The sequence below is a fragment of the Aspergillus tanneri genome, assembly GCF_003426965.1.
Source record: "Aspergillus tanneri strain NIH1004 chromosome Unknown AapTan_6_pilon_pilon_pilon, whole genome shotgun sequence".
NCBI classification, from domain to species: Eukaryota; Fungi; Ascomycota; class Eurotiomycetes; order Eurotiales; family Aspergillaceae; genus Aspergillus; species Aspergillus tanneri.
Window position 1 is genome coordinate 1390470 of NW_022984633.1, and position 25003 is coordinate 1415472.

The window sequence follows — 25003 nt, forward strand, 5'->3', positions numbered from 1 at the left end:
CGAAGAGGCTTCGTGCCTCGGGAACCAAAAATTGTCTCCGATACGGCTGTTCTCGCCCATTCAGTATATTGAGTATCAAACTCCGCAAGCGTCAGTATGACTTCAAGGTCATTGAAAGCCATGTAACAGCAACAACAAACATATGCAAGTCCAGACAGGATTTATAATCACATATCAACCTCTTAAATACCAATGGTGAAAAGGTAAACATGTCAAAGGAGCGACGGGAAGCGCAAACATGATCCTCAAGATAGGTAAATATACCGACCATCAAATGAGGGTGTGGAGCCAGGAGTAACAGAGAATCAAGGACAGGGGACATATCATCAAATCATCGCCATCTATAACATTTAGATAGAAGGAAACAGACCCAGACAAGAAAAGCACGAAGAATATTTTTTTTTTCAATTATGCAATGCCAGCATATCGTGGTCCAGCAAAATATGAAACATGAGAGGGAATGGGTATCTGGAAGAAGAGACAGAGGACATCAACGTATATAGAGACAGCTAAATGCGAACGGCATCTACGGCCCTCCCTTTTGAGCTTTTTCTTGCGCCCTGCTAGTGCGCGCGGCTTTTACAAGGGGTGACAAATGATTGAGTGGCGCGCAGAAGGACATGAATGGGTGCTGCGCATCCGAAGTCAGCAGACAATCTAGAAAACTGAAAAGCGTGGACATACCTTCAGCAAATCATGCGCAGATGCTCTCTTTTCAGGGTCGACTTTCAGCGAAAGAGCCAGGAAATCGCGGAAAATAGGCGACAGAGTATGTTCGTCTTTGATTTTGGGAGTACCATTTGTGGCAATCAAGTAGAGCGCCCGCAAGGGTGACTCGGTGAGGTAAGGAGGCTCGCCCTCGATCATCTCGATAGCCATGATACCCAAGCTCCAAATATCGACTTTCCGTCCATATTCTTTCCTCGTAACGACTTCTGGAGCCATCCAATATGGCGTACCAACCATGGTGTTCCGCTTAGTATGTGAATCATTGATTTGAGCGCAGAAGCCAAAGTCGGCTGCACGTTGTTAGATTCAATGTGCGGGAAGACAAGATACAAGCGACTCACTTAATTTAATATTTCCCTCCATGGAGAGAAGAATGTTGTCCGACTTGATGTCACGGTGGATCACACCTTTCGAATGGAGGTGTTGCAAGCCATTTAGGGTCTTTAGGCAAATGTTAGTATTTTGCATGGTTGCTTATTCGCATATAACGACAAAACGTACTTCTCTGCAGACAGAAGCAATCTGCGCTTCACTCATAATGTTAAAAGTGACAACATCGGTCAGACTGCCACCTTCCATGTATTCCATCACCACCCATAGGTCCAGGCCAAGGAGATAGCTGTCCAGGAAGTTGACTATGTTTTTATGCTTGCTATCTTTCATCACAAGGATCTCGTTAATTATAAGATCCTTCTTCGGCTGCAAGTCCAGATTCATTTGCTTTATAGCAACGCAGCTGTTTGTACCATTCTCATAGGCGGTAAAAACACCACCGGATGCACCCTGACCAATCTTGGTCAGGGTATGGTACATCTTACTTGGGTCTCCGGGGGTACAGATCGCGACCAAGCGTGCCCTGATGTCAATTGCATTGCTCTGACGAGGCCGTTGCCGTGGGCGAGCCGCAGGAGGGGCGCGCGCGCCCTGTGATGCAGGATCTTCCACAGGTGAGGCATGTTGCGGAGGCGCCGGTTGTGTCTGCTGCTTCTGTTCCGGTCGGGGGCTTTGTTGCTGGCGCAGGCTGCGACTGCGGTCGAGCTGCTTGCTTGCAATTGCTTGTTGAGCTGCAGCCATTGCATGCTCCTGCTGCTGTTGGTACTGCGCCGGCGTAGATACAACAGCGGGGGGTACCCATGCAGGTTGTGTACCGTTGGTCTTGGAGTTTGATCGACTCCGTTGAGACTCGGATGGTAATGGTTTGGTTTCCGGGATGGGGGGTGTTCCGAACTGATTTGTAAAGGTATCCTGAGCCGGTCGCGTTGGCACACTGCCGTATGGGCTCGAGCTGGGTGGCTGAGGTGCCGGCCGGGCAGGTGTCATATTGGCGGGCGTGGGAGGCTTTGGCGGTGCCCTATTAGGTATAATAGTACCCATTGATGGGGATACAGCCTGGACAGCTGCTGGGGCAGCACGAGGAATGGGTGGTGGTGCTCGAGGATTTTCGAAGCTTCCTTCATGGTTTTGCGGGAATCGAGGACTAGTAGGCGAAGATGTTCGCTGCGCAGAAGAACCTTGAGGTGTCGAGCCAACTAAGCTAGGTTGAGATGCTGGACTTGTAACAGACTGGGGCTGCGGATACGCATGGTCAAATTTGTGCCATACTTCGTCATCCCCACGAGCATTCTTCTCGTAAAATCGCATAATATCAACCATGGTTTGTGGGTGTTCTTCCTGTTCCTTCTTTGATATACCGCTTTCTTGCAGCAGTCGCTGCCATTCCTTGGGTAGGCCTGTGAACTGGCCAGTCTGGTTGTCATAGCCGACATGAGTAACGTGGACGGGGTTTTCGGGGGCGGAGATCTTGATACCGCGAGGGGAGCCTAGCATGCTATTAACGAAGCTAGAAAAGCTACTTTTCTTGCTTCTTCCAGTCCCAAATGATTTGTGGCCATTCGCCTCGTCGGAATACCGTTTGGTATTCGCGGGTCGCTCATTTTCCGTCTTATTCAAAGGATTGTCCATACGGTTTTGTAGTGTGGTAAAACTAGCCGACTGTCTGAGTCCTCGTGAATCTGGAGCTGTCTGAGATCGTAGAACGGGAGGTTTCTCGGGAATCTTTCCGGTAGGTTCGGCGCTGTTCTCGTCCAGGGCGCTGAGCATACCACGAGTATCAAACGGGGCGCCGATCAATTCATCTGAGCTTTGTTCGTTGAGGGAGAATCGTCCAGCGTTGGGTGGACGGGGTTTGGCGGAATAATAGTTGCCCTGGGAGTAGCCCGAGTCTTGCCCCGGAGATGGACCCCCGCTATGTTGCTCGAGAGACGACGATGAGGAGCCGTAGGCGTTTGATCTCGTTCGGGAATGCTCTCGACTTCCAGCGGCAGAGGAACGAGGATACACGGGGGCTGAAGGATGTCGTTTGAGAGAGGTGTTACTTTGCTGACTTTTGAGGGTTCGAGAACTAAAGCTAGGGGGGTCTTTGTGAAGCTTGCTTGACATCCGTCGAAATTTAAAGGAGGAGAAACTATCGTGATTCATGACGTGCGGTTTTTAGGGGGTTAACAGGTCAAGCGACTGGGTAAGGTCGTAGCAAGGTGACAGGGTCAAGTTGACTAGGCACAATGGCTTGATTGGAGAGGGGGGGGGGGAAGCCACCAGGTGAGGCGGTGCTTTCTTGCTGTCCCTTCTGTCTGCCAACGATGGGTGGTGGGACTGGACGTCCGGGGTGGAACTGTATAGCGTATGTATGGATGGGTGAATGGATGACAAAAACGAATAATGGATGGATAGGCCCGAAAGAATTACTGCTGTTGGAGGAAATGGAATAATGGGGATGCAAGAAGATCCAGTTAGGACGACGCAAGGGAGAGCGCGAAAAAAAAAAAAAAAGGAATTGGAAGCTGCCGCGGACTACCGTAAAACCACAAGAATCAGTGGTTAGCACGTGGAGAGCCGGAGGACGTCCAACATGGGCGGTAACGGGGAGAGGGGAGAAGGGTGGAAGGGCAGCACTTGCTGGAAACTGCAGATAACCGACAGCTCAGCACACAGATCTGCAATACTAGACAGGGGGAAATAATTCAGGAGTAGAGAAATAAACAGAGGTTGGAGTTATTATGATTACTCCAGTTGATATCCAGTGGAATCATTAAATGGACTTTTTTTTTTAGGAAAAAATAAAAAAAAAAATACAGAAGCGCACAACAAGCGTAGCAGAGGAGGATAAGAGATGGGACACAAGACGGAGGGAACGATTTAGATTGGCGGCCGGACCAGCGACGGAAACCAAGCGAGTGCCAAACGGCCCGCCAAGTGTAGCGTAGGCAAGTGATGGGAGGCCGCAATTTCTTTTCGAGGGGAGGCGGCCAGCCACTTGGGCCCAAGTTGTTGTGACGTCCAAGGTACTTGGTTATATCTTCGCCACTATTGACAATAGGGCGGTCAATACCTTAATGATATGGACAAAGCCTGAAAGCCTGACTCGTACGAGCAATCTTTTATTGATTTCGTTACACGCTTCCCTTTAGGCTTTGATTTATTCGAGGATGACACCATATGAGGATTCAAACATTTGGGAAAATGTTCACCCGTGGTACTTTTATTTTTAATTCCTGTGTTTGTACCGTACCCCGTATGTTACGGGTATATACTCCGTATTAATCATAATAAATAGGTATGATTAGGATTTCCGCTACTCCAGAAGGGTTTGCATCATCTGTCTCAGATGTGGCCGCTCTACGGAGTAAACGGCAGGAGAAAAATTCTAGACACATCTTAACCCCAGTCTTATGGGACAGCGACCGAACTACTGTACGCCGTTAGGGTGCAATCGGATGGGACTTCCCATCACCCTCGATGCCTCGATTCGAATAAATTAGGCTTTGCCTGCCGCGAAATGAGGCGGCGGCTCTAAGTTGTATCTTAAGACATTGCTAATCCCGACCTTCTGGCTACCTTATCCTGTCGACTACACAGGATATGCATCGTTGGAAATTAGTTACATGACCTGAGTGAGAGTCCTGTGGTGTCGCTCCACATACGAGAAAAGGCGGGGCGTACCGGACGACGGTATGAATCCCCCAATTGACTGGCCCTTGTCGACCTCAAAATAATAACTAAACAGACTCCCCTGAAGCACAATGCCGGCCATCTTTTAGCTTGGTGATCTAACAGTCACAGAGTGCCGTCATTTCCGGTGTTTCACTAAGCAATGGAGCTTGTCTCAGGGAAAAGAAGCATAAGGGGATGGCAATCTACCTTTCTGACATAAGTACTTTATTTTACGCTTGACTACCGAGTAATTACCCATAATAGTTACCGCTTTTCAGAGTATCATGTAATCAGACAAGGAATCACGAAAATCGAGGCAAATCCTTGGGAACTAAAAAGCATCTCACATCGAAATGACTACCGAATCAACGAATGAGGAAGAGGAAATGATGGTTTTTAAAAAATAAAAATCCCGACGTCTGACCTCTATCATTATTCTGCAGGTACGTATCGTTCTCAATCAACCGGATGTGTAGAAATACGATCTCCCTGGCTCTTGCAGTATATGATGCAGCCCGTCCAAGTCACACATGTGCCTCTCACCCCCCCCCCCCCCCAAAAAAAATCCCTTAGCGTGCAATCATCTGAACGGCTCATGCAATCCTGGTCTATTAGACCTGTGGAATATCATATGTGACTTGTAATAAGGAATAAGGTGGCAGCACCTCATCCAGATAAGCCGGAAGGGAAGCTTTAATGTGTTCGGGGGACTGCGGGACCAGCTGTACTCCATGCGCTAAGCATCCTTCGTCAGGACCTTGACACGAATTTGATGACAGTGGACATATCCCCGGCTGCTCTCTTGGGGTATTTGCCTTCCCACAAATTACATTAGCAGGGATAGGGCTTGTAAACCAACTTGCACCACGTCGAATAGCCTAGTATCGGAATGGAGGTTGCCGGGTGATTATCTAGCTCTGTCCACAAACTAGAATGAATTAAGTTAGTTAACTTCCATCTAACCGACTACCTGCTGAGTAGTCAGCTGTCACGCAGGTGGATGGAGGAATCAGGTTTTTTAAGAGACCTGTAGTTCTCCCGGCTAGAGAAGATCACTAGATATGTGCTTGATGTAAAGTCAAACTTAAGTCACTATGCATGTGTCTCGACTCTATATCACCTTCGAATTTTGCATTGTGATTGAAAAGAGCATCCTGGTAGTTGCCTGGATTTGTATGATTTGATTATGTTGTCACAAAGTCCGCCAAATCAAAATCTGTGGGCAACACGTATTTGAAATGGGACACATATCTACAGCCTTGATCGTCGCAATCTAGACTTAGATCCAATGCTGCATGCGACCACAGCTGCCCTTGAAGATCCTTGAAATTTTAACCTGTGAGTGTTAAAAGTATAAGTTATCAAGTCTGCAGCCCATTGTCTTGTACATTGACGTAGGATTTACCACCAGAATAGGATATGCCTGTTTGTACCAATTTTATGTGCATGACCATATTACTTACATCCTGAAGGCTGGACTTTATGCTAGCCGCTGTTGGATTTATAATGACTCATAGGTCAATAGACACGAATCTACCGGGCGATATATGTCAGCTCCAGCTTCCATAAAGGAACATTCGAAATACCAGTTAAAACAAATGCCAGTTCATTGGTGACGTCTCCTTCGTCTTTCAGATCAACCTTGTCAATGCGCCAACAGTCCACTGCTGCGCCACATAGAAAAGCAGTGACTGTATACCCAACAGGTGTGCGGCCTGGCGTGCTCCATTCATCCTGGTCGTAGTTATCTATTTTCCCCCACGGAAAACATGGTGTTCAAGCCAATAGCCCAACGATAGAAGGAAGTTATCCAGCACATCCAGGTAGTCTCGGCCAACGGTATACATAAGAGAAAGATGTAGATGAAGACAGGTGTGACCAGAACGCGCAAGATACATTGAAAATGGTTTAGCAAGGAGCTGAGCTGAAAGGACACTGGAGTATACGGAGTATGGAAATACAATTGACACTAACTAAATGAAGTAACAGTGGTTACAAGTAGTCAGGATCACATAGTGGGAATATCTCATATTGCCCCCCCGAAGTTCCGGAAAAGCCCAAGAGCGCCAACAAGAACCTAGCGATCCCTTGAGGGTATAAATGAATGATCTTGAGAATCTCCCGAATTCCGCCATCGTATACGGCGGCCGATTTTGGATTTGTATCCTGTGTGGAACCCAGAGGCACTCAAGCGCACTATGTTGAGGAAGTGGACATAAGGTGGTATTCGAACCGTGACAGCAGCGCCCAATAACGTCGAGCATATTGTGATGGGACTGGTCTGTCCCAGTGACAACTCTAATCGATTCCTCAGGAAGCCGGCACTAACACAACTGATGTTCATTGTGCCAAAGGCCCACATGAATGCCATAGCTAGGGAGTTCAGGGGACGGCGATCATCAGAACGAACTCTATCAAGACTATTAGACTCGACTCCTAGTTTCCTATCAGAGAGTCCTTCATTATATCGGATGCGTTAAAAGAAGCCTTGTGTTTTCTCGGAAGGATATCCTTCGGCAGGCATCGTAGTTAGGTAGGTCTGTCCAGGGCTTTCCCCCGGCCTCGCGGGTGTGAATTTCCATAGTACTGACAACGTTTATGAGAAGGGAAACATGATAAGTAAGAGCGGCCTAATGGTAAGGAACAGCTTTCACACTCTTAACAAGTGGCTGGGCCTGTATTTATACCGTGTCAGAATGGAGCCAGGAAATGGGGTATAGGACTGACCTGGCCTAGTGGGATCTCTTGATCTCACATGTTGTATCCCACTAGTTCCTTAGACTAGTTTTTGTGGGGCTAAACTCTTATTAGAGTCTATCCTATTGATTCTACTCCGTGATTTGGAGTAGTTTCTACCGCCTAAATAGTAACTGAGATATGAGGCGCAGTGGCGGTGACAAAATGAATGATAGACTGGCTTAATACAGATTGCATCAGCTAGACAACAATTAAGGTTCCAGCGTAAAGGTGTTATGTACTGTTAATGCAATTCGTAAAGTTTCCAACCCTTTAAATTGAATTCTGTTTGGAAATATGCCCTCTTTTATTTTACCCGCTGTACATTGCATATCTTGGTTTAAGCTTTTGGTCCACATCGGGCCAGGCTTAGCATCTGCCGTACGAGTAGTGTCACTGGTCAGGATATTGCCTCGAGAAACAGACACAGAAAAACATTTTCAAAAAATAGTAGTAAGGAGGGAGACACGAGGAAAAGATACTGTATTATGGTAAAACTCACTCAGTACATATGCACAATTATTTTGCTGAACTATGGCCAGTAGCATTCACTGGAAACAACCTACCAAATAGACGAGCTGCTTCAGGCAAAAGTTTAGTAAACCTCTATGCCTACTAGTTACAGACAATACGAATGCGAATTTGTCTACCTAACCCTCCAGGGTGTGCCTAATTGCTACTATATTCGGAATAATGCCCAGCTTTAGCCAATAATCATCTCTGGAGTTGTAGTAAACAACTTTGATAGATATAGCTACATCTCTAGGTTGCACGCATCATGTTGTCTCTTGATCTATGAAATTAAAACCAATTATAATAAATCTTGATTATGAGGATGTAATAAGGTGGATCTCAACCCTGCTATCTAACCCAACTATCCTAGTCAAAAGGTTGTCTTTAACTACTGGCCTATTCTGCTGAAGTGAGTTTCGACATCTCCTCTGCGTTGCTACATTTAGTATTTCTATAGACCCCCCCCTCAACAGGAATTTATTTTATTTACCTATAACAGTGGTATTTAAGTAAACTTAATATGCTTAAGAAATTAAATTATCAAAAGTGCTCATAGAAACAAATTTAGGTATGCTTTGTAGCCGCGAGCAGCTAGCTAGGTATGTACATTCATCCCAACAGTAGGGATATAGTGTCTGAGGAATTTAACAATTAGAGGTCTTTCGTCTGGTTATAGATGTTTTACAGATACCACTAAAATAGAGCAGGCTTCCAATGCCGTTTACTTTTTTTTTTTTAGGCTATAATTTTGATTTAAAAATTTAATTCCATTTGGGGGAGATGGCATTCCACTTCCTGACTGTTCTTGGCATTGCTGCGTCCCAACAAAATATGCACACTGGTACTTTAGCCCGGCAGAGTGACATCTAAATTGGACTACAACTACTGTCGCAACGATATGTTGAATGTGGCGTAAATCCAGTAAGCAGTGCATGTGCAATGGCTACTATCGGAGCAATTGGTCTCTCTGTATATGATGGACTTGCATATATCCTCAAAAATAAAAACACATTCTTCGAATCATTATCCGACTAAGAACTGCCCTGCAATCAGGATTGGACACGAGATGACGACAAATTTTCAGGGTACCATATAAGAGGAGTTTCCAAATGTATTCCCGATAGTAATAACGGTGTTCAAGCACTCCTCGGAGTTGCGTACAGAAATCCAGATGTTGCCAATGCTCGAGTGTTTCGGTTCCGCCATCGAATGAATGTCCCGAAAGGGAATAACGACTTACTTCCCCCGGGTTTCCACTCCGACCACTCTCACTCGCTCCGTCTGTCTGTCCTCTTCTCTCCTCTCGTTCCATCCCATCCTATTTCATCAATCACTGACCCAGGCTTCCCTGACGTCCTCAGTGTGCCATCCACCTCCCCTTCTTCTCCCCCTCTCCCGCTTATCCTACCTCTTCTCCTCCGCTTTCCCACACTCTTCTTCCCGTTGTCTTTCTCCCACTTTCTCTGTTTAGCCTTGGGATGCCGTGTCGTTTTTGCTTCTAGCCTCACCAGATAGCAATTGCGGTTCGCCTACCTCTGTCTTCTTTTACCCTTTTCTATCCACTGTCTCTGGCTTCCTTATTATTATTTTTTATTTTCTTTTCTTTACATAAGAATCGGCAATCTCTCCCTCTGGAGACAATTCTTTCTGTCTACTGACCATATCGTTCTGCCTCTCGTTGAGCAGTAAGTACCTTTGATCAGCCTAGAGCCTTTTCTCTTTGGGTATGTCTTACATCACGCTCCCCTCGATAGCCCCTCGTTAACCAATTGGTAAAAGCAGTGCTCTGCGTCCAGCATCCAGCCTTCACGTCTCGTTAATTTCCTAACCCCACATTTGTTATTGCCCTGCGGTCAACCGGAACATACTACACTTCACGGATAATAGCTACCAAAATGTCCACTGCGACTGTTAACGGCGAGACACCTAAGTCCCGAGCGGCCATGCTGGAGGAGCAGCATGCCCGTGAAGAGGAGCATAAGTTGACTGTAGAAAATGCCGTGGGTGAAGAGGACGTCAATCACTCCCCACCATCATCGCTTGTGCAAAGCGAGAAGCCCGACACTTCATTGCAGACGGCAGCACTGGCTGCCGCTCCCTCGGCCCCCAAAACTGCCCCTAAGAAGGCACCTTCATTCGATGTTCAGTCCGAGGAATTGTTCCCTGCTCTAGGAAGCGGCCCAAAGCCCAAGGCTCCGGCTACTTCTGCCTGGGGTGCTAAAGGGCCTTCAGCTGCCGCCATCGCTAATGGTGCCCTCAGCGGCTTGCAATCAGGTAAGAGCCGCTCCTTCCTCTCTGTAAGCAGCATTATTGTTGCTCCCCATTAAAGGCGATCGCGTGGCTAAGTTACATCAATCTAGCTCCAGGTTCTGACGTCCCTCGGATCATGAGTCTTCCTGGGAAGCACATGGAGCAACTTCGGCTTGTTCCGTCCCAGATGCTTCCACGAGGACAACTGAAGAAGCCCCTCAGGGATATTTTGCGCGACATCTCCAAGCGTTCCAAGGCCAATGTTGACATGCGCGGTGGACCGGGGGGTTCCATAATTTTTGAGGGCAAGGGCTCTGTAGATGCTGTGAGACAAGCCCTCAAAGAAGTGGCTCAGCAGGTCGGATCCAAGGTATGTCTTCTGTGCCGCGATACGACAGAATGAGCTACTTTGGGCTGACTATTGGACCCAGCAATCGGTTCGTGTTCCGATCCCTACATCTGCACGGCCTCATATCATTGGTCGGCAAGGAACGGTTGTTCAGGACATCCAGCAGCGGACGGGTGCTCGCGTACAAGTTCCGCGCGCTGAAGAGTTTGGTGCAGGAGAGGATGAGGGTGACAGTGACACTATCGATGTCCTTATTGAAGGTGATGCTGTCGCTGCTGAAATGGCCCGCCGAGAGATCGAGGCTATTGTGAAAGAGCGAGCTTCAAACATGACCCTACGACTGAAATCAATTCCTCCTGAATTTTTCCCCTTCATCGCGGGTGCTCACAACGCCACAGTCCGAGACATCGAGGAGCGTACCAAAGCCCAGATCCATGTCCCTCGGTATGATACCTGGCAAAGTCAGCCTCCGCCCCCGGAAGCTGAACCTGGCCATGTCCAATTCGTACCGATTCCCGAGAAGAATATCCATATCTCTGGGGAGCGCGCTGCTGCGCAGGAGGCTCGTGCTGAGGTTGAGAGACTTGCTGCGGACCTCCAGCGCCGATTGGCACTTCGACAGTTGGCGATCAATCGCGGTCAGCATCAGTTCATCCTTGGCGATAACGCTGATGCGTTGCACGAATTTCTTGCCGAAACTGGTTGTGCAATCGTTCTACCTCCTCCTTCTGATGAGAGTGAATTCCTCACTGTCACCGGTCCGTTGGAGCATATTGAAAGTGGTATCAATCGGGCGATGGACCTTGCCACTAGCATGCAGATGGCAAGCATCGATTTGTCTCGTCAACACCTGAATGCTCCGGGTGGAGCTCATGCCCATGCCCGTGCCCTTACCAGGTATCTGAGACATCGACAAATTATCAAGGAGCTTGAAGACATGTACGATGCTCGTATCGCGCTCCCGCCAAGTTCTGACGGACCGGTAACGTGGGAAGTGTATTCGAGGGATGGAAAGAACACTATCCGTGCTCGATCGGATATTATGAACATTGTTCAAGCTCATCCCCCCTCCAGGATTCGCTATCTTTCCATTGATCCCTACTTCCACCCGTATCTGCGTTCTCGTAGCATTGCTAAGATGCAGAATGATTATGGTGTTCTTCTTCTTGTCCCGGAAGAAATAGATAGCCCAGATGTCATTCTTGTCTATGAGGGCCCATCGGCTTCCACCTCACAGTTTGAAGTGTCGCGACAGCGACCATCCACGGGTGAGCTTGCCATGTTTGAGAAGACTCTCCAAGAGGCCCAATCCTATCTCCTAAATGCCTTGGGTGACCAAAGTGATGTTGTGGCCAAATCTGTCAATGTGCCAGGCAAGTACCAGGAGAAGGTGCGAAAGTTCATTGCTCGTGACCAGCAGGCCAAACGAGAGGATCAGATCCCTGTCCGGACCATTGTCAGTGACGCCAGAGGAGCCCGTGGTGGTGGTACACCTTCTCAATGTGAGGTTTCCTTGCGCGGCCCTTCTCGCACTGTAGAAGACTTGGTTTCAACCTTGCAAGCATTTATTGCGGAGCAGGAGAAGGATGATCTCGAGCGTGGCTATACCACGTCGTTTGACTTCCCCCAGAAATTTGCCAACTTCCTGATTGGGAAGAGGGGTGAAAATATCAACAAGCTCCGCGAGGAATTTGATGTTGACATTAAGGTGGAAAATGGGAAGGTTGAGGTGAAAGGACCCAAGGCTAAAGCTGATGCCGCCAAGTCTAGAATCATCAACTTGGGGAAGAAGCTGGAAGACGAGACCACTCATATTCTGAAGATCCCTGCCCAGTACCACCGTGAATTGATTGGACAGAAGGGAAGCCAGGTCAACAGACTCCAAGATCGATATGCTGTTCGCGTTCAATTTCCTCGGGCTGCTGTTGTTGCTGACGACCAGTCTGTTGGGGAGACATCTAGCGAAGCGGGAGGCTCTCGTCCCAGCCGCTCCCAACAAGGAGCTGACGAGGTGCTTGTGAAGGGCCCCAGCAAGGGTGCTGACTCTGCACGAGATGAGATTCTGAGCCTATTGCAGTGGGTTGTCGACCATTCTTTCTCGGCGTCGGTTTCTGTGGCTCAGTCCCAAATCCCGTCCCTGATTGGCCAGCGTGGTCGAGAGATGGATAAACTTCGGGCTGATACGGGAGCGCAAATTGACGTACCTGGGGTGAATGATGCGCCAGATGCCTCGGGTCGTGTTCAGATCAGGATCAAGGGCACGAAGACGCAGGTTGAGGAAGCAAAGAAGATCTTGCAACAGCGCTCTAGTGAATTCGATTCGATTATCACCAAGACGATTGAGGTTGATAAGAAGTATCACAAGTCTTTGATTGGTGGTGGAGGTGAGTTGTTTGATATGTCAACGTGCACTTCTTGCATTTGCTAATATGTATTAGGTGCGAACATTCGTAAGATCGTAGCCGATGCTGGTGGCCCTACTGATGGAAGTGCCTCTCGAGTCGTCAAATTCCCTCGCCCGGAGAGCAGCGATGCTGCTATCAGGCTCGAAGGCGACAGCCAGGTTGTGGAAAAAATCATCTCTGCCATTGAAGAATTTGTCAAGGAGCGTGCAGATCAGGTCACCGCCAACATTGACGTTCCTCAGGTGCAGCACCGACTACTTATTGGCCGTGGCGGTGACACCCGACGTGGGATTGAATCGAAGTTTTACGTCACATTGGATATTCCCAAGCAAGGCTCCGGACGCACTGATATCAAGATCAAGGGTCCTAGCAATGCCGTTGAAGAGGCGAAAGAGCATATCCTCACAATGCTCAAGGATCAACAGGGTGACACGGTTGAAGTTCCCCGGCACCTGCACCATGCTATTGCTGAAAACGGTTCTTTCTTCCGTCGTCTTCGCAATGATTACCGCGTAACTGTTGATCATGCTGGCCAGCAGGTGCCACCCAAGCCTGCCTCGGAAGACTCGCGCGCCACGGTCAATGGTGCCTCAGCACTCCCACTGATCACCGATGAACCTAGCGAAGCTATCGAGACTCACTCGTGGAAGGTCGTTGACAACAGCCCTGCTATTGTGGACCCTACGCAGCCGGCCACTATCCCATGGGTGCTAGCTGGAACCAGTGACAATGTCACGAAAGCCAGGTCGGCCCTGGAGAAGGCGATTGCTAGTGCATCCCAGCAGTCAGCGACTGGATATTTGATCTTGCCTGATCCGAAAACCTACCGCTTCGTTGTTGGGCAAGGTGGAAGCCAGATCAACGCTATCCGGAAACAGACCGGTTGCCGGATCAATGTACCCAAGGATCAGGCCAAGGGCGAAGCGATTGAGATCAAAGGAGGCAAAGAAAATCTAGAAGAAGCCAAGGACATGATCCTAGAAGCCGTGCGTGTTGGGCTGGAGGGTAACTCGAGGTAATAGTCCCCCCACTCCCTACTGACGAGATCTTGGATTTAAAAAAGCATACTGGAGGTGATTTGTGTGAAGTTTTATTTAGTGAAGGCCTCAAAAATTCTCTTCTCATGTTGTCTTAATGCCGAAAAAAGAATGCGTTGTATAGCTCTACTAGCATCGGGGGCACTCACCTTACTTGGATATCTTTGACTACATAAGCATTTTATTTTTATATACTTGTTATCGTCACATGATTGATAGTGCTGTTTCCACTCTACCGTATATCCATTTTTAAATTCGCTTGTGCGTGACGACTCTAATGGGAACGTAATCCTGGGTTCTAACTATTTGGAAACCTTACGTATGCCCCTCAACAACGTAAAAAATGGGGTGCAGGAATTGCCGGAGGAAAAAAGAGACGGTGATCTATTGAAAAGAGTTGTCGTACGAAAGGACGGCCGGATAGTAAACAAGGAGAAAACAGTATATACCAGCCATTCATACGGCCCGGAAATCGAAACGGTCAGGCCCAAAATATCTCAGTCTTTCCTGAATATTAGAAAGATTTGACTCGAACGGGAAACATTGAACAGAAATATCTGCAGTGGATATCACCTGGCAAACCCCGAGGTAGGAACAAGAACAAGAAGATAGTTTCACATTAATTATAGGTTAGAGGAATCGGTAATTCATTTGGGTTTATCTTTTCAAGGTTTTGCATTTCTGGGACTACTGCGCCTCAGCGGCGGCTGTCTTCTGCAAGTACTGATAGGCACCGTAGGCGATAACACCACCGATCAAGAGGACAGCGTAGAGACCGACACCGAGTCCGGCCGAATCTCCGGAGCCAGATGAAGACGAGGAAGAGGTATGAGCCTGGGCGCGGGGGGCGGGGTCACCGGGCTAGAATTGACAACACCTATTGTTAATTCTCTCTGAAAGTACGGTATACATTTCCGAAGCCGGTCCATTTGAACGTACCATGCGCTTGAGGTCACCGATGTACAGGCCGTCCAAGATCTCGCGTGCCTCGTCGCTGTGTCCGACATCCTCGAAAGCCTCTGTTGCATCCTGACCGGCGACGTCGAGTAGGACTTCTTCACCACCACTGTCATCCGTTGTCAGTATTTTGGCGTCTAATTTGGTCTTTCTTGCTTCTTCTTCTCCTTCTTATTCTTTTTTTCCCCCCTCTCCCTCCCTCCCCTCACCTGTGTAGGACGGAGAATATAAGGTGGGAGGGACGAGGGTAATGGGAGTGATAGGAACTCAACGAAATAGGATTGAGATGGACACGTACGGGTGCTCATCGACGAAAGAGGAGCAGTCGTAGACCTTGTCGTGGACCACGAGGTGGAGGTCCTTCTTGGTGTTGTGGCCAGATACCTCTTGGAAAGTGAATTCCTTCTTGTCAGACATTATGAATGGTGGGTGTGATCGGCGAGGATACTAATAGGAAACGGAAGCGAAACGGTTAGCAAAGATGCTACAGTCCCTTAAGTAGGCTCTAGGGAGAGAAGAATTAGGTTGATGACAGATGGTGGAGTGACTTGTACAGACAAAGAAGGGTGGGAATTAAGTGCTGTAAGGAGAAGTAATAGGATTAGGAGGTAGGTTGGAAAAAAGGTTACACATTCACTGCAGGGAAAGTAAATAAATTACAAGGAAATAGCGTCATTAATGATGACGTTTGTGACCTGGGTCAACAGTCTTCGAGAACATTGGAAATATCATGGCCAGATGACAACCTCGCAGAGAATGCGAAAGGGACTGATAACTAGACATTCACTCACCAAGAAAGAGGCGCGTTGAGAGAGGAAACTGCAAACAAAGTCTATATATTAGATATTGCTGGGATACCGTGCGACGATTGCAATCGATGATAAGATGGGAGGAGAGGGAAGAAAGAAGAGAGAAAAGGAAGAAGACAGATGAAGAGAGCGAGAGAAACAAGAAAAGGGTAGAAACAGAACAACAGAAAGTTGGGGGAGATCCGGGAAACGTGATTCGACGGCGACTCCGCCTGAGGAACTACTTACTTGGATGTACCACAGATGATCTGACATGCAATGCTCAACCAAACGAGGGGGACACCAAACGTTGCCGCCAAACCCTACCGATAACTACGTCCGCCTACTCCTGCTATCAACCATATTGGACGAGATTTCCACTTCCCCGATCGTCGAGCGAGAGAACGTCCGTTGAGAATTCCGACTCGAACAAAGTGGCCTGATAGCCACGGGACCAATCATCGCCCGCTTATTCCGTATCTTAGTCAGCGTGTTCCTGAGTCCGCCAGACCGTGGATCCATCGTCGCCTGAGGTTTATTATAGGTCCTTTTCCTTTGCCTCGGAGGCATATGACCCTCAGGTGTCCCGATTGGATTGCCTCTTTCGTCCTCCCCGGCATAACTTTCTTCTCGACCCTTCCATTGCCTCGTTATCCTGCTGAGTGCACACAGACAATATACAAGAATAATATGAACATAATTATTATGTACCTATGTCATAAGCATATATAACGTACTCAGTAGACACGTATGTACTCTGTCAGTGGATGAATCGATAGGTGGGGTATAGTGTAAGGCAAACCTCAGAGGGAGCCAGATCCGTCAACAAACAAACAAGCAAACATTGACGTTCATGGCTTCGACCAGAGATCCCATCCAACATCTACTCTTAGCATCATGGATCCTACTGCCCCTCAGGACTCTAGACTCCCCAACCTCCGTTCATCACCTCGGGGTTGGAGATAACCCGTAAACCAACCTCGGGGCAGATCCGTCGGCTGGTGCTATCGGAATTACCTGTTCAGCCCCGCTTCTACCGCGGAATGGTGCAGATTTCGGACGCTATGCAAAGTCTCGGAACGACACTCATCAAATCCAATTGGATCTCTATCTAATACAGTGGGATTGCAATCATGTTAATCCGCTAGAATGGCTCCCATGATGAACATGTCAATGGCAGTTTAAAAAAAAAATAAAAAAAAAAAAAAACCCAGGCAAAAATGATCAAATGTCAAAGGTCGTTACAGGTTCATGTCATGTGTCCGCGGTCCTACCAATGCCAAATGCCCCAATGTGGTTGAATGAATCATACATATCCCAACGCTCCCTGGATAAGAAAAACAATGATAAAGAAAGGCTGGAAATAAAAAGGCAAGATTGGCCCTCACTTTACAGGGACTCGCTCATAAAATACAATATATGCTTGTTCGTTCTGTAGCCGCTCCCGATGGCGCAGGTCGCGGGGGTTGAAGTCTGTCGCCCGCTCATCGTCGAATCTTCGCCAGCATTGACGCTGTGCGTCCCGGACCAGAGAAATGTAATGACCACTACTCATCGATGACCCTAGGTGCCGCAGTACGCCGTAAGCATCGTACGTAAATGGTGGGGTCGTGGCCGAGATGGTGTCCTGTCGTGCGGTTGGGTTAGGGTCCGTAGACGAACCCTGCGCTGGCGGTGAAAACACAAAATCATCCATCCGAAGCCCATGTAAGGGAAACTCAATGGGCGTGTGTATTTTCCGGGCACTGTGCATCTTGGAGGCCGAAAACCGCTTGAAGTGTACGACTAGAACCTGTGGAGCACGCGTGATGATGATCTGCTTCGTCGCAACTCGCTCACACTTGCAATACGGGCACTTCCACACCTCGTCACCACTCAGCATCTCCTCCTTGCAGTAGCTTCGAAGACACTGATAGATATCGCCCGCCCCAGACGAGGGGATCTCCACGCTTATGCTGTAGAATGCCTCATAGGTAGTTGATGTTCGCTGGCAGGTTGTGCAGCGTAGTCGACTGGCATGCTGGCCGGCGAAAAGTGACGAGATAAAAGACTCTTCTCGGTGGCAATACCGATCCCATTCGATCCGGCAGACCTTCGAGACGGGCATCCTTTCTCGTTGCACCTCTTCTTCAAAGGTCAACGGTCGCAGAGGTGTTCTTTGCCAATTAATATTGAGGTCCTCGTGTAGGCAATCCACCACAAAATCAAAGAACTCTTTGGCATCCTGTTGTCGGTCAATGACCCACTCCTGGTTCAGGCGTCCGCAAAAGTTCCGGAAAGAGGTGGGCATGATTACTTCCACATCGTTCTTCCACAGTGATCTGATTAGGTTGGCAAAGAGCCCTGGCATGACTCCTTGAGAGCCCTTCCAGTTTCTCTGCACATAAAACCGAAAGCGGTTGTCGATGAAAAACTTACTCAACATTATCGTGGCACTCAGACACTGGATTGTCGAGTTCATGTAACAGGTGACTCCAAAATTGGTCAATCCGGTTCGGGGAAGTTTGAGACGATTCAACATCGAATTCGACGTGTACAGAGCAGTCTTGGTAGCAGAGTTTTGTCGTTCCAGCGTGGGTTGTATCTGGCGGCCATCTGAAACTCCACTGTAGCTTGGGCGTGGAACTGCGGGAGTAGGCCGTGAAGGGGCGACAGGAACCGGGGCGGCATAGTTGGGCATTATTGATACTGGTCGTCGTGCATGTGGCGCCGCCGCCATGGATTGTTGAACAGCATGTGGCTCTGGAAAGCGACGCAAGAAGTCCTCATAAGTATGCACAAAAGGTGACGGAGGCTCGTCGTTTTTGGCCTCTTCTTCTGGTTCCTCAGTAAGGTCCTCTTCTTCAATGTATGCACTGGTGTCGATCTCTTCGTTCTTCGATTTTTCCATCCATTCTGTGAGCTCCTCGGGGTTTAGCGGTTTATATTCACGGAGCCTCCTTTTCCTCACTTCTAAGCTGGAATTGGCACTTGCTATGGTCGGTATCCTTCCAAGTGGTCGTCCCAGTCTTCGCTTTGCTTGAATTGACCCCATTACAGCAGCAGTGGAAGACGTGGCGAGCGATTGCTGACCAAGAAGATCAATCCACGCGTCCAGGCCTCCAATCAAAAGCGCTGGAGGCCGTCCATCTTTCAGAGCTTTATAGGCATTGAATTCATAAAGGGTGTCATGGAGCGCTCTGAGATGAGGCGCTGTTGTCCCGACAGGTGACCCAGCCAGGTAACTGACTGAGCCAGTATCTTGATCATAATACACTACCATGTCGAATTCGTTGCGTCTCTCGAACAAAGACTGTTCATGCTCAGGGGACACTACCAGGCGTTCCTCGAGCTCTTCAGCGGACACATTTTCTTTCAGTATCACTGGTTCAATGCAAATTATCGATTTGGCGTATATATGACCGTTATCGTACTGATCTCGCGGGCGTACATCGATTATCAATACATTGTATTTTCGAAGACAATCAAGCAAGTCGTGGGCGCTAATGGTGGTGCTGTATGGTAAATCTGCGGTATTGCTTCGAGGTTCCTTCACCTGATGGACGCCGTTTGGGGTTCGTGATCTGTAAGGGTTATCTTCGAAGCCGTTACGACTTGGACTGTCGCGTGGAGAGCTGACGAAATGCGAATATCTCGGGTTGACTGGGCGCGAGCTCTCCGTAGAAGTCCTCGGGGGGTTTGAAGCCGGCTGTGACGGTACTGTCCATATGGGACTATAAGCAGGATCTGGTGCACGAGGAAGTGATGTATTGAGAGGAAGTTTGGGAGGTAAAGCGGGCACGCTGTGAGAAGACCCCATGCTACGGGGTCCTAGAGGACGCCGTGTCGGTGAACTAAGAGTTGAACTTTGCACGGGTCCTTGGGACATGTAAGATGATGGTCGAGGAGGACGATTATCAGTATATTCTGGTGTTGAAGCACTTCCATTTTCACAGTTTGTAGCCGGCCCCAGTCCATTCGTACTTGGGGGCGAGGCTCTCAGTCTGGCAAAACGCTGAGCGAGTATATCATCTACAGGAGTCGAATGCCTACTCGGTTTCTGATCAGACGACGGTTGAAACTCCCGTGGGCTAGGCATTCGTATTGAGTTTTCTCCCAATTCATTTCGGCGACCTCTCGGGCTTGGGCTTCGGAAAGTACCAACAGGAATGAATTCGGACATTGGCATCAAAGAACCACGCCCCAATGCACCCGTAGGTTGTACGTTATTGTTGAAGTTATCCTCCAGGATCTGCCGTTTGATGTCATCCATCGTCCCTTGCTTCGTGCGCACAGCCTACCGTCTTCGGGTCAGACAAAGCCGGAAAAGGATTAAAAATAACAAGAATACGGGGAGGGAATAAAGACACGGGCATGCTCTGCAAGTGATCTAGGCATCGTACCATCATTAAATCCGCAAATTGTTTGTACCATCCGGGACGCTGGGTGGCAGCTATTCGATAGTCGGCATGATGAGGAATTATATTGACAGTAATCTCGGAAGCACGAAGGTATTCCACATAAGCTATATCGGGCTGATCACTGTCAGCCAAATCCCTGGCACGCTTTATTGCCTCTTGGGCCCGGTTTAGCAAATCATCAAGCTGGATGAACACCTCAATTAGCAAACGGGAGTCCACTTTGTCAACTGTGTCACAACCAAAGAACTTACCGACGAAGACTCGTCCACGTCCAGAGCTGCTGCATGTTCTTGAAGATCTTTTATGCTAGGAAATCGCGGGGACCGAGCGCCAAGTGGAGGAGTGGAGTGGTTGTTCTGATACAGGCCAGGCGGGCCAATTTGCCCTGCTTCACCTGAATACATACTCCCGAGGGACTGAGGACGATTGGCCTTTTCCCAAGGGGCAAAGTCGGGTGGAGAGGGCAAAGCCGCTGCATCGGAGGACATTATGCAACGACCAGGAAGGGAGTGCTCCAACACATGACCCAGGGGGGTTATCGGAGAGCTATCGGAGGTCAGGTTTGGGCTGGAGGGTTCGGAGGCGGCAGCGGTTCCTGGTACTCGGATGGGGGGAGACGACGAAACAAGGCTCAAAACAAACGAGCGAAGATGGCATCAAAAGCAAACTATTCTGAAGTGATAATAAGAGAGGGGTTAGATTAATTGGGTAGGCGGAAACGAAGATTGATCAGCCTTCGAAATGAGCCAAAAAGACAGATGACCTATTGCGGGATGATTCATTTCTGGGGTATCAATGGTAAGTTACGTACCACGCAGTACTCACCGCCCTAGGAGATGACGCCAGCCCATGGTTTCCCAAAACAGGCCTTGTTGATGCCTGGGGCCTAAATATTACCGATTACGGCTAGCTAACTAACTAAACCTAGTTACCTTAGGTAAGCCCCATCCGTCAAGTCATCGATAGATCTGCCTGGAGAGAGCTTACATCAAACGCCTTCCACTGCATCTCCCACCAGGGTCCTGCATATCGTGCCTTTCACTGCATAGACACCTTTTCTACGTCAGCTGGTGTCAGCTAATCTCCTTCACCATCATCTGCAGCTTAAGGGAGCTATTTCCCTTCCGCTCTTGCTTCCCCGCTACCCAACGTCATAGTGAATCTGGTGTCTCAGTACATAACCTTGTGCAGCGTTGTGATTCTCCTACCGTCATCATGGCGGGCTGGTTCACTTCAACTTCACCGCTCGATGAGCAGATTGAACAGGCGACCTCCTCGTCTCTGTATGTACCGTAGCCGTTTTGATCGCAACCCGTAGCTTATCTGAACATTGATGCTAATAAGCTCCCAGCGAGGATATTGCCCTTAACCTAGAGATCTCCGACCTGATTCGATCTAAGAGTGTGCAACCCAAGGATGCGATGAGGTCGTTGAAGCGACGACTGGAGAACAAAAATCCAAATATACAGTTGGCGACATTGAAGGTTGGCCCCGCACTATTTTGAGTCTTGCCTTCGCTATGTCTGGATGCTAACGGAACGGTTACTACTACAGTTAACGGATACGTGTGTAAAGAATGGTGGAACTCACTTCCTTGCCGAAATCGCCTCCCGCGAATTTATGGATAATCTCGTCTCCCTTCTCAAGGCGGAGGGCGCCCCGCTGAAAACCGAAGTGAAAGAGAAGATACTAGAGCTGATTCAGGACTGGGCTATGGCGGCTCAAGGCCGTATGGATCTGAGTTATGTTGGAGATACCTATCGAAGACTGCAGGATGAAGGTTTCCGGTTTCCCCCTAAAACTCAAATGAGCGGTAGTATGCTGGAGAGTAGTGCGGTATGTACTTCCGTCAAAGTCATATTTTTTTCCTCCATTGACATGTTCTACAAAAGCCTCCCGAGTGGATTGACTCCGATGTCTGTATGCGCTGTCGTACGCCATTTAGTTTCATGAACCGCAAGCATCACTGCCGAAATTGCGGAAATGTCTTCGATGCCCAGTGCTCCAGCAAGACGCTTCCCTTGCCTCACCTGGGAATATTGCAGCCAGTTCGTGTCGACGATGGGTGTTACACCAAATTAACCGCCAAGCCATTTCAACCATCCGGATTATCGGACAGATCTGCGTTCAAGAATCACTCAATCACAAAATCCAATGCAATGGAACCCCGAACGGCTCGGGCAGAAGGGGGCTTTGATGACGATTTACGTCGGGCTTTACAAATGAGCCTAGAGGAGGCTCAGAAAAAGGGGTCAGCCGGCTACGTCCGGCAATCTCAGATTGCCAAAGAACCGCCCAAGACGTCAGGCCCATCAAAAACCGAAGAAGAGGAGGATGCGGATTTGAAAGCGGCTATTGAGGCTTCCCTGCGTGACATGGAACAGCATAAGCAAAAACATGCGGCGGCTTTGAAGAACACAACCGCAACACATACCTCCTCGTTTCAAGATGCTCCGACTGCTACAACTCTACCTAAAAATCCGTACGAGCTTAGTCCCGTTGAGGTTGAAAACATTCACCTTTTCGCCGCTCTCGTTGACCGATTACAACATCAACCACCAGGAACCATTTTGCGCGAACCACAGATCCAGGAGTTATATGAGAGCATCGGTACGCTGCGCCCGAAGCTTGCACGCAGTTACGGTGAAACCATGAGCAAGCACGGTATGCCTGCCTTATTATACTTAGCCGTTTGCTATATCTTTCAAATTTACTGACCACACACACTTAGACACGCTACTTGATCTACATGCTAAGCTATCTACGGTTGTCCGATATTATGATCGTATGTTAGAGGAGCGTCTCTCTAGTGCCTATTCGCAACACTCGTTAGGGTATGGACCTGTTCCCGGCGCCGCGCAATACCCAAATATCTACCCTTCAATGCCTTCACAAACATCCGATGGGAAACCCGGGGCCGAAAACTTTTATTTTGGCACTCCGGTTGCCGAGAAGCCGAGACCGTCGGATACCCCTTATACCCAATATCCACTGGAAAGGGAGATTCATGAAAGGGTTGGCCCACGCAGCGGTGCTATAAGCCCCAGCATGTATCCGCCGCAGTCGGCCCAGTCCCTACCGCATAATCAACCTTGGAGTGGTAACGCTCAGATTGCATCTCCAGGGCCGCCGAGCTCCAACCCACCTTTCCCCAGCAATCATCCTGTCTATCCTGGGCATGCAGCCTCGACGCAATTCTATGCACCTCCCACCCAGGAGCCAGGCCCGCAGCCATATCAGTCTCCCCATCAGGGGGATACGGACCCGACATCCCAACCATCTCCCGTCACGCGACGCAACTCCCAGTTCCAACTAGTAGGACCTCCTGCTGCTGTCCCAAGTGCACCAGAACAACCTCCCTCGATGGACACTGGCCCATCTCCTGCGTATATGCAGTTGGCAGAATCCCAACCGGTGCAACCTAACGGCCGGCCTGGACTTCAGCGTCCTCCTGCAGAACCACAATTCCAATCATACTACTATCAACAGCAACAGCCTCCGTCCGGGCCTCCACAAACTTCGTACCCGCAGGGTACACAAGCGTTTCATAGTACATACTCTGTCGGGGACGTCTCTCCGATTGCGGGACATCCGTCCCCGGCGCAGTACCAGCAGCCACCAGCAGCTCGGCCAGCAGCGGAGGAGAGTCTGATTGAGCTTTAAGGCGTAATTAGATACTTCGCCTATAATGAGTGATATTGCTTCATGCTTCCTTCTCACTATCTTTTTGTTTCTCCTTTTATCCTGTGGCAACTATGATACCAGATACTTGGATTGTTTGCAGACCATGAAATTGTATTTACGTTCGTTTAGAATACCAATCAAAGCTCATTTCAACAACTTGCACATTCAGGCTATATACAGAGTTCCGTTGACCTAGAGGGAGGTGCGAGATCATTCCGAGCCGACGGTAGATACGAAAATGATTCTGGTCGCCGAGTATAGAGTCTTAACTGACAGCGAGAATCATGGACAGTATCGATCTCGTCCTCGCCGTGGTTAGCTTTGTGTTTGGAAGTGCAGCTGAATGGTGGAGACTTCGACGGCCAGTTTCGCCTCCTGTATCGCTGCAAGTTAGTGATTCTAGATGGACTTCTATTGAAATGAACCGATGTAACAATGCTAGGTTCACTTCGACTACCTTAATGCGTAAGTGGATGGCAAAGAACCCCCAGGCAGATACTCCACAGTCGTCAGTAAGTCACAGGGTTCACAGATCCACCCCACGCTATTTTGCCTTGAAATCCTTGAGAGTCTGAGACATTGTACGGACCATATATACAAGACAGAATGCAGAGAAATATCCACCTCCCCATATTTAACAGATCTCTGTATTCTGAGATCCTCTAGGATTATCGAAGGACCATTCTTCCCCGTTCCATAATTGTTTTGATTTATGGTGTGATACGTTCTATTCAGCACTAGAGCTACTCTATACCAAGTCACATAGACCTGGTTGGGTGCCAAGCCTTCATCGCTCCACTGGAGTCATTAAGCATGCTTGGCATGACAAGATTCATGCTTTTCTGCAAGATTCATTCCTTCCTATCGATTCATTTACTTCTATTATGATTATGATGATGAGAGTATTTCCGTGAAACCATCTATATATAGTGCATGACAAACATATCTGCCGTGATGAAATATGGTCTCATCAGAGTTACTGTTATAGGCCCGCTAACCAGACATTCCGACGGTTCGCGTGCTTAAGCGCCCACGAGGTTCCATTGGAATTAATTAATTTGCCCTCATCCATCGAAGAAGTCTGACCCTTTATTCTCCTGCTGTTATGATCACCTATCCATTTTCTAGTCCTTCCTCCTGTTCCGTGTTTCATCTTGCGTCTGTT

General features: G+C 48.6%; 5 protein-coding genes across 5 annotated transcripts; 2 read left to right on the forward strand and 3 right to left on the reverse strand.

Moving 5' to 3' along the window:
- Positions 1 to 526: 526 nt before the first annotated feature.
- On the reverse strand, positions 527 to 3207 carry pakA (mitogen-activated protein kinase kinase kinase kinase STE20; the record flags this gene model as incomplete). Its single annotated transcript, XM_033573098.1, has 4 exons — positions 527 to 631; positions 685 to 1019; positions 1071 to 1170; positions 1231 to 3207. 4 exons carry the CDS (start codon positions 3205 to 3207, stop codon positions 527 to 529), a joined length of 2517 nt encoding a protein of 838 aa, XP_033423650.1.
- A 6656-nt stretch (positions 3208 to 9863) lies between these two features.
- On the forward strand, positions 9864 to 13991 carry ATNIH1004_008491 (putative RNA binding effector protein Scp160; the record flags this gene model as incomplete). Its single annotated transcript, XM_033573099.1, has 4 exons — positions 9864 to 10242; positions 10329 to 10588; positions 10650 to 12951; positions 13006 to 13991. 4 exons carry the CDS (start codon positions 9864 to 9866, stop codon positions 13989 to 13991), a joined length of 3927 nt encoding a protein of 1308 aa, XP_033423651.1.
- Positions 13992 to 14696: 705 nt separating this feature from the next.
- On the reverse strand, positions 14697 to 15383 carry ATNIH1004_008492 (cytochrome b5-like heme/steroid binding domain-containing protein; the record flags this gene model as incomplete). The annotated part of the gene is made up of 3 exons (XM_033573100.1): positions 14697 to 14870; positions 14949 to 15075; positions 15265 to 15383. 3 exons carry the CDS (start codon positions 15381 to 15383, stop codon positions 14697 to 14699), a joined length of 420 nt encoding a protein of 139 aa, XP_033423652.1.
- Positions 15384 to 17138: 1755 nt separating this feature from the next.
- DOA4 (putative ubiquitin C-terminal hydrolase) lies at positions 17139 to 20642 on the reverse strand (the record flags this gene model as incomplete). Its single annotated transcript, XM_033573101.1, has 3 exons — positions 17139 to 20030; positions 20137 to 20337; positions 20406 to 20642. The coding sequence occupies 3 exons, from the start codon at positions 20640 to 20642 to the stop codon at positions 17139 to 17141; spliced, it is 3330 nt and encodes a 1109-aa protein (XP_033423653.1).
- A 727-nt stretch (positions 20643 to 21369) lies between these two features.
- Positions 21370 to 23817, forward strand: vps27 (ESCRT-0 subunit protein VPS27; the record flags this gene model as incomplete). Its single annotated transcript, XM_033573102.1, has 5 exons — positions 21370 to 21437; positions 21506 to 21638; positions 21709 to 21990; positions 22047 to 22818; positions 22886 to 23817. 5 exons carry the CDS (start codon positions 21370 to 21372, stop codon positions 23815 to 23817), a joined length of 2187 nt encoding a protein of 728 aa, XP_033423654.1.
- Between the last annotated feature and the right edge of the window lie 1186 nt (positions 23818 to 25003).